The sequence below is a fragment of the Gopherus evgoodei genome, chromosome 5, assembly GCF_007399415.2.
Source record: "Gopherus evgoodei ecotype Sinaloan lineage chromosome 5, rGopEvg1_v1.p, whole genome shotgun sequence".
NCBI classification, from domain to species: Eukaryota; Metazoa; Chordata; order Testudines; family Testudinidae; genus Gopherus; species Gopherus evgoodei.
This window is the reverse complement of record NC_044326.1, coordinates 116,385,851-116,398,966: the sequence shown is the minus strand read 5'-3', so window position 1 is coordinate 116,398,966 and position 13,116 is coordinate 116,385,851. Positions and strand designations below refer to the sequence as shown.

General features: G+C 42.4%; 1 protein-coding gene across 1 annotated transcript in view; it reads right to left on the bottom strand.

The window, feature by feature from the left end:
• The window catches only part of ALPK1 (alpha kinase 1), an 84,961-nt gene that overhangs the window by 35,733 nt on the left and 36,112 nt on the right, over positions 1-13,116 (bottom strand). The window contains exons 3-4 of the mRNA XM_030564711.1: positions 10,406-10,585; positions 4,866-5,020 (exon numbers count right to left, since the gene is read on the bottom strand). Of these exons, the coding sequence (XP_030420571.1) occupies positions 4,866-5,020; positions 10,406-10,526 (276 nt within the window). The 5' untranslated portion in view covers positions 10,527-10,585. The remainder of the gene's footprint in view (positions 1-4,865; positions 5,021-10,405; positions 10,586-13,116) is intronic.

Below are 13,116 nucleotides of genomic sequence, written 5' to 3'. Positions count from 1 at the left end.
ATCCGTACCCATTTGCCCTCTTGCTCTTTGGGGGCAGGGACTATCTTTTTGTTCTGTCTTTGTACAGCACCCAGAACAATAGGATCCTGGTCCATGATAATTACAAATATTTAATATAATAAATGTAACAATTAATATAACAGGGTGCAATCCTGCTCCCATTAATCTCATAGGATATTTTTGTCATTTACTTCAGTAAATGCAGGGTATGGCCCTAATCCAGTAAATCATTAAATCACATGAGTAGTCTCACAAGATGACTGCTCATGAGCATAAAGTTGTCCCACAATGAAACTACTCACATACGCGTGTGTGTGTGGGCATGTTGCCCTCTATAGGCTGGAAGCAGAACATAGGGACATTTTGATAGCTTACAGCTAACAGAGATGGTGCAGAGTGCTAATATAAGCAGCAGAAGCCTCAGGTTTTGGAACTGAAGGGCCAGGAGTCCTGTCTTAGTCCTGCAGGTATGTGTGGCTTTCTTATGGAGAGGGCATAATCCTTCCAGATTTAAGGTTGCTACCATGGTCTGACAAGGGAAAACAAAAGCAGTCTTATGAGTAAAACAAAAATCCTGATGCTTCCAAATGTTTGGGGTTTGGAAACATTAGGATCTCACTGACAACTGGAACATTTTTTTGGCTTTAGATATAGAGAGCTCCATCCTGAAGTCTCTACTCAGCTCAAATACCCCCTTCATGGGAATTTTGGCTAAAGAAGCCTACAGAATGAGGTCCATTGTAGCTAGCTGGGGGATATGCTCACCATTAGCTGACCAGGCCTTTAAAAACCTGTTTGTCTGTTTAAAAAATAAGAGAAATATTTTGTTGAGCCAATTAAATTGGGATGGTCATTTGGATATGCCTGGGAATTTTCATCACAAGACATTTCTAAAAGATGTAGGGGAGATTCCCATTGAATTTGGCCTAAATAAGACGTTAAAAAAAACACGGGGGAGGAAAATAATCTTTTAGTCATATTGGAAAAGCAAAAATTCTGAAACAAATACAAAGCAGAGCAGTTTAAAAGGATGATGTAAGCCATCTCACCTTGACAGGTCACAAACTATTTGTGCCTCCTGCAGATGCAGCAGCCAGGAACTGATACACCAGTTTTAAAAATGTGAGAATAAGCCAAATGCTGAGGACCAAATTCCAATACACTTACTCCCTTTGGGTAGAACCAAGAAATCAACAAACTATTCACCAAGTCAGTCATTACACAAAATGAGCAAGGGTAGCAAAATCTGGCACTTCATAATAGCAACAATGCTCTATGATAATAATGCACTTTTCATTCAAGATCTCAAAGTACTTTACAAACCTTAGTTTGTTAAATTTAAGAACTTCTTCTAAACGTAATAATTTAGAATAAATGCAGATGAAAATTGTGAAAAGGTTTTCCTCAATATCTACAAAGGCTTATTTTTCTTTCAGAGAATTTAATTATCTCTTTGTCCTCCACATTAAAAAAAAAAGTTGTTCAGACTTTTATCTTTCCTCATCTAACTGTAAACATTCCTTTTCAGCCTCATTTTCCCCCCAGTCTTTGATTCAAAGAGCTGAAGGAGCTCTTGCTCTGCCTTGAAATTTTATTTAAAATTAAAAAAAGAGGGGAGGGGGAGAGAAGGAGGAAAAAAAATTCCTTTTCTTGACTAATACTAATAATACAGGTCAAAATGTCAGTCGATCTACAATTAAATGGAAAACAAAAAAGGTTTTCCCTTTTTTCCCCACAGTACAATAGCACTGGAATATAAATTACCGATGAAGATGAAATAATACTTCAAAGCACACGGGGAAGGGCAGCACAGTGTTTACAAAGTATTTTCAATGGCATGATGAAACATTGAAGACGATGGTAACCCATGGATTTCAGGGGGTATTGGTGAATGGTTTAAAACTAGCATGCGGTAGGATTTTAGGTCCCTATAGTCTATGACCCCATGATATGCTTTGTTTAACAAGGGCAGCTGCAGTTATCAACAGATGTTTCGGCAATAAATAATTGGTATCATCTCGGAAAAGACCCATCTACCTGGGGAGTGGGCATAATGCTGAAAACACTGCTCCACTATTACAGCCACATTAATCTCCTATCTATCCAGGTTTCTCGGGGAGTTTACTGCAGGTGTTTATCCTGGGAGAGAGCAGACAAATGCTCCAAAGTTAGAAAGCTTTGTCAGGATTGTAAAGGAGGTCGACCTCTGCCATAAATTTCTGTCTAGGGCCACACACACCAAGAGAAAAAAGAAAATACCAAAATAAATTGAGAATTACAATAAAATCCTCCTTATCAATGGAGCATACGAAAGGAAACACTCCCCACTTACTAGTAACATGTATGGGGTTCAAGTCAAGCTTCCAATTTTCTTTTTTTAAAGCTACTTGTGCTGATGTGTAAAAAATGTGATTGAAGTTCCCGGATGCAAAACTTGTTGATTCAGGCCTGACTCGCAGTGAAGTATACAAGATCAAGAATGGACTCCTGGCCTCAGTGAAGTCAAGAAGAGTTTTGCCATTCATGTCAGCGGGGCCAGGATTTCTCCCCAGGTCTCTGGGGCCTGACTCCCCTTTCACTTGCACCAGTGTAACTCTGCTCACTACTCCTCATGTACCTCACTATAAGTGAGAGAAAACTGGAGTCCCTTCATCTTTAGTTTAACTCCGTTTTTAAATAGGCACCGTGAACCTAAATATCACACTTCACTTTAAAATAAAAAAATAAGCAACACTTAATATTTCTATAACTGGAAAAGAGAAAAAGTGGGTTTTTTTTAATCCAGTTTGTTTAGCTTGAACTCATTACCTTCCAAGCTTGGGTCTTTAGGCACCAGATGTTGATTGTTTTAGGGCTCAATCCTACAAACGCTTTCTTGGGTGAGTAATCCTTACTCTTGTGAAAAGCCCCATTAAAATCAAATGAGGTTTCTTGCATGAGGCAGAAACACATTTTTGCAGGTTTCTGTTGTGGAGTTTTGTCCCAAAACTGAGGGCCCTATCCCACATGACCTCACTCATGTGAGGAGTCCTTACTCTGCGCTATCAGCCCCACTGAACTACATTTTAAAATCAGGTTTTACAAAATATTATATAAATATCTATTTCAGTGTAAAGTTTTCCGGGAGGATTTAAACATTCTCCTCTGTTGCTGGAAACATAAACACAACAGCATCACAGTAGTGCAAGAGCACTGGAACGGTAAAGGAGCTAATAAAGTGAAAGAGACTAATCTATTATTATTATTAATTTATTGTTTGTATTACTGGAGCAACTAGGAGCCCCAGCCATGGATCAGGACCCTATTGTGCAAGGTGAAAACAGAACAAAGGCCGTCCCTGCCCCAAATGCATCAAGTGCAAAGATTAGTAAACAGGATAAATGAAGTAAAATTATTTTTATGTTTTTCTTTTGTATTAATGAACAAATCATTCCATGTAGGCACATTCCTGCCCATTTATATAATTAGTTCTGCCAGAGGGAATACTATCAAAGTCCTTTTAGATACTTTCTTTCCTGTACCATTATACCACAGCAAAATATTTGTACACATGGAGATGTCACTGCTTTCACCCACTGGAGCCTTTCTGGGTATGTCTATACTGCAATTAGACACTCATGGCTGGCCCATGCCAGCTGACTTTGGCTGGTGGGGCTTGGGTGTAGGGGCTGTTTAACTGCAGTACAGATGTTCAGGCTCGGGCTGCAGCCCAAGCTTTGGATCCCTCCCATGTCGCAGGGTCCTAGAGCCCAGGCTCCGAACTTCTACACTGTAATTAATCAGTTTCTTATCCAGAGCCTGTTACCAGCCCGAGTCAGCTGGCGTGGGCCAGCCATGGGTTTTTAATTACAGCATATACGTACCCTCTGATGCCAATCTCCTGCATTGTCCACCGGGACTCATTTCCCCACTATGTGCTGTGCTCTGAAGCCTGGTCTACATTGGTGGTGGTGTCCATCTAAGTTACACAACTTCAGCTACATGAATAATGTAGCTGAAGACACCGCACTTAGACCTACTCACCACAGCGTCTTCACTGTGGTGAATCAACCGCTGCTGCTCCCTTGTTGACTCTGCCTGCACCTCTTGCAGCGATGGAGCACAGGAGTCGATGGGAGAGTGCTCGGGGGTCAATTTATCACATCTAGACTAGACGCGATAAATCGACCCCCGCTGGATCAATCGCTGCTTGCCGATCCGGCGGGCAGTGCAGACATACCCTGAGTTAGGCTGTTTTGCCCCACTATCAGGCACAACAAGAGTCTCTTAACAATCAACTTACAGGCTCTCATTGGGTTGCCAGCTTGGAATGGGGGTGAACATCATCTTAGATTTCAAGTTCAAATCTGAGTCTCAGCTAGCTCACAGCCCAGAAATCTAACAGAGAGGCCTGATTTTGCTCACACTGACATCAATGGAAGAACTCCTATTAATTTAAATGGGAGCAGGACTGGGCTCCCAATTTCTGAACAGCAATACTATCCTTTAGCCTTCCACCTTTCATTATGTCTAGCCTAGATTAGGTACTCCATGAAGAGTGATGTCACAAAGCCACTGTCTCCAAGATATGGATTCATTAAAATCACAACAGGAATGATTCTAAGCTGTTCATACTAGTTGGAACCCCATCTCATCTGGGGAATTCAACGAGGGAAGCAATGGGAGTCCCATATCTAGTCTGTGTGTGACTGGCCCTTTTCTGATAGCTGCTTCCTCTGATCAGTTCATTAACAAAGTCATTGTCTGCTAAATTACAGTGAGGAATGGCATCATCTGTGTAGCAGTAAATACAGAGGACTAGAGCACTACACACTCAAGAATTGCATTTGTAGATTTTAAAGGAACAGGTGTGTTGAACTTCATACCAGTAATTCATGCAGCCTTGCACTGATCATATCTTGAAGGTTTGTTTTGTCTTCTGGGCCTATGGCTTGTTTGTATTGCCACTTCTCTGGCACGAAGGGCCACTTCATTTCCTTTGCCTCTTCAATAAGGGTCCTTAGATCATCAGGGAGTGAAGCTGAAAAGGTCAAAGTGCAGGTAAGGAAATTGCAGATGATTCAGCCTCTGGTGTTATGATGTAGCATCTAACCTGCAAAAAGCATTCCCTTGCCTGCACCTTTTCTCAGTCACGACAAGCTGTTGGTTTTTGTCACAAGAGTAATAATGAGAGGGGTGCATCTCATCAGTTGCTCTACTATGCCCTGCAGGTAAATTGGGGCTGCCAGCCATTAAAAAGGTTTTTAGCAGGAAGTAAAACACTTTGGTGGCCGTCTATGCGTGAAGAACTAGAGAAAGAAAAGTAGGAAACATTTTCCCCAAAGAACAGGGTTTTTGGCTGAGTGAATTAATCTAACAGCATGGTAAACCTATCCCCTTTGCTAAAGACTATTAGAAATCTGCTAATGACTAAAAAGGACTAAGATAATTAGAAGGCTTGGAAAGTTTATTAATTCTTCAATATCCACATTTGCCACAAAGATCATTGGCAATGAATTATTCAAGCTGCAGTAGTAGAAATAATTGTGGATCACTCCCCCTCCTCACACACACTCCCAGTACCACAGTGAAAAGAGTAATAAAACTCAGTTATGTAGGAAAATGAAGAAGAAATTATTCAGTCCATTTGAATGGCTGATGTATGGCACAGGAAATTAAATTCTCTACAAATGCCCTATATTTACCAGCTGAAACTGTATCACCCATACAGAAAATCCATGGACCAAATCTTCATCTGCTATACAGTAGGGTAGTTCCTTTCAAATCCATGGAGCGACATGGATTTACACTAGCTGAGGATTTGGCAAAATGTTCCTGTACTTTTATGCTTCATTTTCAGTTTATGTTAGAAGTAATAATACTCCATAACATACAGGGAAGAATTTTCAGAAGTGTTCTGCATAGATTAACTCTGCTCCTGCTGGAGCCAATGCCACTGACTTCAATGGAAGCAGAATTAGGCCAATTTTACATTTTTGAATTCCCCGTTGGCAGTGCCTTACATCTGAGGATCTCTAAGTCCTGTTTAAAATCGGAATTGTACAGATGGGAAAACTGAGGCACAGTGAGGTTAAAGACCTGATTTTCCAGAGGTGAAGAGCACCCAGCACTACCATTGACTTCAAGTGGTATGTCACATGCTCAGCCCCTCAGTGATTTGCCAAAGGTCACACAGTGAGTGAGTGGCAGAGTTAGGAATAGAATAGACGAGGCATGAATCCAGGTCTCATGACTCTCAGACCCCTGTGCTAACTACCAGAACTTTATGACTCCCACTGCTAATAAAAGTGGATTAGCCAGGGATGATTGACCAGCTGGGGTTAATGGCAATCAGCTGCGTATCTAGCCGCAGCTGGTCATTGATTCCCAGGAAAAATCCTGTTCTGAGATCATCATTACTTAATGAGATAATGAGCTAAATGTACTTCTACATTTCTACAAAATCATGATATCTTAGAGATAATAAATTAAAACGTACATTTCTTATCCTTATTAAAGCCCACTTACTGACAGTGAGATCTATTGGGCTGTAGAATAGTTTTCCTTGGAAAATGATGGAAGCCCTGACAACCAGGGCCAAATTTTCAAAAGTTGCTTTTAAAATTATGCCCACATTCTCGCACATATTATCTCACTCAAGTGACATTGCACTGCAGTTATATGTTGCTAGCACCTCCCAAGCAGCTAGGATTCCCCAGTGTTCTGAAGCACTGTCCGGGCATTGACTGTATCATTCCCACGGCTCCACAGGCTGGCGGAGAGTGAAGGCACGGAAAGGTGGCGCAATGGAATGGACAGAGGGGATGACAGCTATGCAGCATACTCACCTCTTCCCAGTGTCAACAGCAACTCTCTGATAACAATTGTGGTAACACATAAATAGGATTGAGGGAAACTTGGCTGACCACAAAGAGGACAGAACTAAGATCCTGCCTTTTTATGTACAGTCGCCTTAATAAACGAAGAGGACGTTTCCCCTGGCCGAGGAGCATGCTGGAGCCTGCTTGGAGACAGAGTCCCAGAAGGTGCCACTCTAGTGTGCTCCCGGGCTGTCCCATGTGGCTGACAACTCCAGCAGAGGAGCTTCTCCCAGCTTCCCCTTCAGCCCAGAGCAGCAACAGCAGCAGAAGAAGAAAGAGGTCAGGCAGGCAACCAAGCAATACCTGCAGAGATGCCAGAGTCAACTTTTCTGCCAGAGTGACTTCTTTGACTGTCTACACTGGGGGGAGGGGGCAATCTAAGATACGCAACTTCAGCTACGAGAATAGCATAGCTGAAGTCGACCTCTTAGATTGACTTAGAATCGCTTACTTTGCATCCTCGCGGCATGGGATCGACGGCCGCCACTCCCCCGTTGACTCCACCTCCGCCTCTCACCCTGGTGGAGTTCCGGAGTCAAAGGGGAGCGCATTCGGGGATCGATGTATCACGTCTAGACGAGACGCGATACATCGATCCCTGATAGATCAATCACTACCTGCCGATCCGGCGGGTAGTGTAGACATACCCTCAGACATTTGCAGTTAATGGATTTAACAGTTGCTGATATTGACTTGCTGCACCCCACCGCTTGCAACTTCCCAACGTTGCCATTCTCTCCCTTTCTCATCTCTCCCCTCCCCAATAAAAGAAAGCACACTGAATTAAATAATACCAACATTTAGAGGACAGTAACAGCATCAAGCATTACAAAAGTAATAAGTAATGTGGTTTGGGACACTCACAGGCAGGCTCCCTAAGACCATAACTGTATTACTGTTACCCTCAACTCCAATGAAATTTAAATTTGCATTCAACATTTTATTTCGATTAGGCCCCGATCCCGCAGGTGGACTCTGTTCCCATTTGGATGCAATAAAAAGCAAAGGATAGAATATGGTCTAATTCTTTCCTATTATCTTAACCAAATGTCCTTAATGCTGTGCTAGTTAAAAAAGAATTTAGGATAAAATTTCCTAAAGCACTTAAGTCACTTTAGTGTCATGAGCACTTAGTCCAAGATCTTTAAAGGTACTTAGGTGCCTTACTCCCATTGAAATCAATGGGAATTTTCAATGGGAGTAAGGGGCCTAAGTACCTTGAGAATCTGGGCCTTACGAACCTGTCTCATTGAAAGTCAATGAGTCTTTTAGGTTGTCTTTGGGAGCAGGTCTTCTTAAGCATTTGTAATGTGCCTAGTACAATGGGGCCTCCAATCCTTACTGGAGCCTCTGAATGTGACGGCAATAAATACAATTATTGTATTGTGTTGCATTGTATCATCATCTATGGAATCACAAAATATTGCAGTGGCAACTATAAATAATTCTGCACTCTTCAGCCAAAATCCAAGCACCAGCGATTTTCTGGCATGGCTGTGTTATCATTGTAAGCAATGTAAATTCACGGCTAATTAGGGGGGCTGAAGAAAGATGAAACTACATGGAGGTTATTTGTAGGATTTATAAACAAAACAAAAAACCTTAAGTAAGGTATGGTGAAGATTCTTTTTCTCCCCGATTTGTGTATGTTTGGTTTTCAGTTGTTCCTATGTTTGGTCTGAAAAACCAGTTTGACAAAGGCAACGTCTGGGGGAGGGGAGAGAATAAAAACCCTCAGCGTTTGTGTTCAGAGAATCCCCTTGGCTCAAACTGCTGCCATAAGTGACCCTGTACTAATGCCATTCTGTTGGAAGCACATGTGGGCTGGATGAATCAGTTATATCACAATCTGATTGTTACTGCTGTTTCAAAGCCACCTGCCATAGGAAAGGGGATCTGCAGCCTGAGATCATCCAGCCAACCTGCAGTCTGTGCCCTCCAGAAGAATACACACACAGACAGCAACTATGATTAGGTATTAATATTATTATCACTGCCCCATTGCAAGTGGATTTTCTTCTTTTAGCCAGCCCATGGCAGCCGTTCCTAAGAAAAGCCTGAGCCTCACTTCAGTCTCTGATCACTCACTTCCTGAAGCAGTTTACCTGAAGGGCCATGTCTAATTTAATAACTATAAGGGCACTGATTTACCTTATCTGGAACTAAGCTGATTATTTCTCATGCTTTGTGGCATTTAATAGGAGAAAAGAAGAAGAGAAGGATGAAGAAGAAAGCGCTACCTGATTAGGAGTTCAAGAGCCCATTCTAAAGAGTGATAAAGCTTAAAGGAATTTGTGATGAGAAAACAAAGTACCCTTTGTAGAAACAGAAAAATCTTCCCGTATCTATAACAGAAACCTATCCACCACCCTCAAACACAATCATGCTCAGAAACTAACTAAGGTGCTTGATAGCCAGCTGACCTCCCAGGAAGATCATGGGTTTGCAAATCTGTTCCAAGCAGACTAGAATACCAAATAGGTCAAGAATGGACTAAATATTATGATGATTGAATCACTCATGCAAAGTGGGGAGAATGCACTGAAAGCATATAGTACTAACTACAGACAAGTGAACTAGTTGGCAAAAAGCACATGCACTCTTCTATTTAAAAAAAATGTTTTTGGTGTTTTTTAAAAATCTCAGATTCAACTATTAATATTTTCCTTTATATTCACGGCATGAGTGATTTTTCTGTGTGGCAAAACAGAATAGGCATACTCTCCAGCTGGTGATAGAAAGAAAGACACTCAGAAAACAAATTCAGTAATGAAAACTCAAAAGATTTCTTTATGTGCAAAATAAAAGGTTGGGTAGCCCCTTAGAAAGTTTATTACAGAGCGAACAGAACTAACAGTAACATTTGGCAGGTTCTCGTGTCTAATGCAAATTTAAAATTTCACTGGAATTGAAATAATTCAGAACATCAACCATCACACAATGCTGAAATAAATGTTAGCTTCTCCATAGTACAGGCAATGTAAAACTCTTCCACCTTAGCACTCATTTTGTATGTATTTATTCCAAATATTAAATGACAGAGGTTATTCTTGCAATATGGATATTGCAAGTGTTTTTCTTGGAACACCACTTGTAGAGGGGTTGCATGTTTTACAAGAAAGATTCAAATGGTGAGTTTTTTTATGAGGAGAAACTGTTAAATATATAAGCAACAGACAAATTCCTAGTGAAAAGAAAGTAAATAAGTGCCAGCATTCAGAAGTTGCATCTTTTTTTTTTTTTTAATATTTATGTGCATCAGCAAACTTTTGGGCATTGTTCTTCCCAAACTAAACTGTTCCTTATAGGCTCATGTTTACTGAAGCCTAAAATTGGAACTGACAGCAATTCACTGCAACAAAGTGGGCTTCTTTCCGTGCCTGCCTGTAGCCCACATCCCATTCATGCCCTAGAAATCCAGTCATCTCCTGACACTCATCTGCTGGGAGAAGAAAAATAGGACAGGAATGGGGATGTGTCACTGTGGCAAGGAAGTTCACAGCAATCTGCTGGCTTGTTCCTGGGGCCTCTTGTTGAGACCTCACCTTTGCACTGCTGGTACTCTCTCTTATCTTCCTCCGATGCATCAGACATTTTGCGTGAGAGCACATCCAGAGCTTGCTTGCACTCCTGAAGCAGCGTAGCCACGACTTTTTGATTATTCATGATGCCTGCTCCCACTCTGATGGGAATCGGGCGTCCCTGAGTGAGCAGTGATCAATTACCTAGGAAAAGACACAAATTCTAAATGAAAAGGATCCCTTCAAGGCTGAGATACCTGGTGAACAAAAGAGAGGAAAGATGATTAACTAAAGCATCATCAATTATCTGTGAGACTCAAGCAGGGAGAGATAATAGGGGAAATACATGACAGCCACGAAAGACTTTATTAGAAGAGTGTGTGAAATAACTGCAGGGTCTCTGTGACAAACTGTGCAAGGCAAACATCTCTGAGGTATCAGAGAGCAGAGAGAAAGGGCTTGCTTTTCAATGGAGCCATAAAATCACAAGCAGTGAAGTGACTAGCTGGGGCGCACTGAATCCCTTTTCACTTAGGAGACTCACACAGTCAAGTGCTTTTAGTTTGAACTGAGTTGCAGACCTTTTAACACAGAATGACAGTGAAGCGCCACATTTTCAAACACTTGCTGGGTGACATGGCATATGCTTACTGGAGCCTGCAAGGAATAGTTAGGCTGCATAATTTTTACTCACTGGCATCCTAGCATGCAGCTCTCTCTTATGCATCCTCCCTGCAACTTGTCTAATCAACACAACACACTGCTAATCCCCCAATACAATATTCTCTCTAAATAATATCTTGAAAGGAATCTTTCCCGGCATTCAAGATTTCAGAATCTAAATCTAGAGATACTAGTGTTTGCTTCAATGGCTGTCACCACAGTGTGACAGACAAACTATACACATGCTTATTCTAGTTTGAAATTACAGAAAACTATGGAATTAGTTCAGCTACAACAGCCACCTTAGAACATAGAGGAGGAAGAGGACTGTTTTTTATATTATAGCAGGGGCTGGTAGCACTGCCTATTATTAGGATTGCCTGACATTTCCCATTATAAGATCCCATTTTCAGTTGCTTATAACTTTGCCAAATGTAAACCATTTTGGCTGAAATTTTCCATGCTGGCAGTCTGCCTCAGACTGAACTTCTTTAGAAAAATTTCAGTTGAAATGGTTTGGCCATTTCCAAGAATCAGATTAGAGAAAGATACATTGTTTTGCCCCTGTTAAATTTTGGTGACCTTCACTTAGACAACTTCTAGTGTCCCCCATTTTGGAGCAGGGACTTGAAGTTTGGCATCGGGTGGCCTTTGTGTCAGGGATGAGCCTTTTGATGACCCTATGAAAATATTACAAACTTTGGCCAAGTTATAAGCCTTTGAAAAATTGAAGTTGACTCCTGCTCAGAAGAGACTTTGATTTTAGCGGTGAAATTCCCCAAAGATTCCAATTGCACCAGGCCTGCTCCAATTCAAGACTGAGCAGGGCTTTCCCTGAATTGCATCTCAGGGCTGCTACAGGCTGGGCCTGTCAATGACGTCCCCGTTAGGCCCAGGCAGTTTGGAAGACAAAGTTGTTTGATTCGAATACAGAGGGGACAAGAACTGGACCTGCAAGGGGAGCGAGGGATAGATTGGCATAAGGAACCTGGGGAGAAACTGGGACAAAGAGCTGGGGGACAAACACTGAGATTGGACAAGGAGCCTGGGAAGGAAAATTGAGACTGGAAAACATGGGGAAGGGGCAACTGGAGGACAGATTGGGGGAGGGAGACAGATTGGATGAGCTAGAAGGAAAGGTACTGAGACTTGCTGGTCAATGAGACTGGATCAAAAAGATGGGGTGACTGGAAATGGCTGGATAAGGAGAAGCATGGAGACAGGGATGGGAAGTCCAAAGCGATGTTGTCTGATCTATTAATTGCATGTTGATTATATTACTAATTTAGTTTCCTTAATTAGCACTCTGAAGTTTGGTAGGTTCTTGTATCAAGATCAGGCCCAGTATTATCAGAACTACTGTTGCAACCATGCACACTAAGGGGTCCTAATGTAACATACACACTCTGGTTTATAACAGTTTTATTAATACAGTTAGCAAATTCTCAAACACTCCAACCCAGCAAAGCAGGCAGAAAGAAGATAAAATGAGTGCAGCATCCATATATAGGGCCGGCTTTAGCCATTTCGCCACCCCAAGCACGACGGCAAGCCGCGGGGGGCACTCTGCCGCTCGCCGGTCCCGCGGCTCCGGTGGACCTCCCGCAGGTGTCCCTGCGGAGGGTCCGCTGGTCCCGCGGCTCCGGTTGACCTCCCGCAGGCACGCCTGTGGATGCTCCACTGGAGCTGCGGGACCAGCAGACCCTCCTCATGCACGCCTGCGGGAGGTCCACCGGAGCCACCTGCTGCCTTCCCGGTAATGCGCCCCCCGTGGCATGCCACCCCCAGCACACACTTGGCGTGCTGAGGCCTGGAGCCGGCCCTGTCCATATACTTATCCCCATCCCTTGCAAAACAATCTGAAGTGTTAGTTGTCTTCTTCCTCACCATCTCCAGTGGTCATCATCCTGGCATCTCCCAAGAGCTACCTCTCTCCCTCTCAAAGCACACAGGCTGTGATACAACTTTCATAATGCGTTATGCTGATACCACTATGCCTAATGCATATTCAGTAGGGGTTTCAGCCTCTTTTCCTTATTTATAGCTCCTCATGGTGCTATGTTGGGGTACTC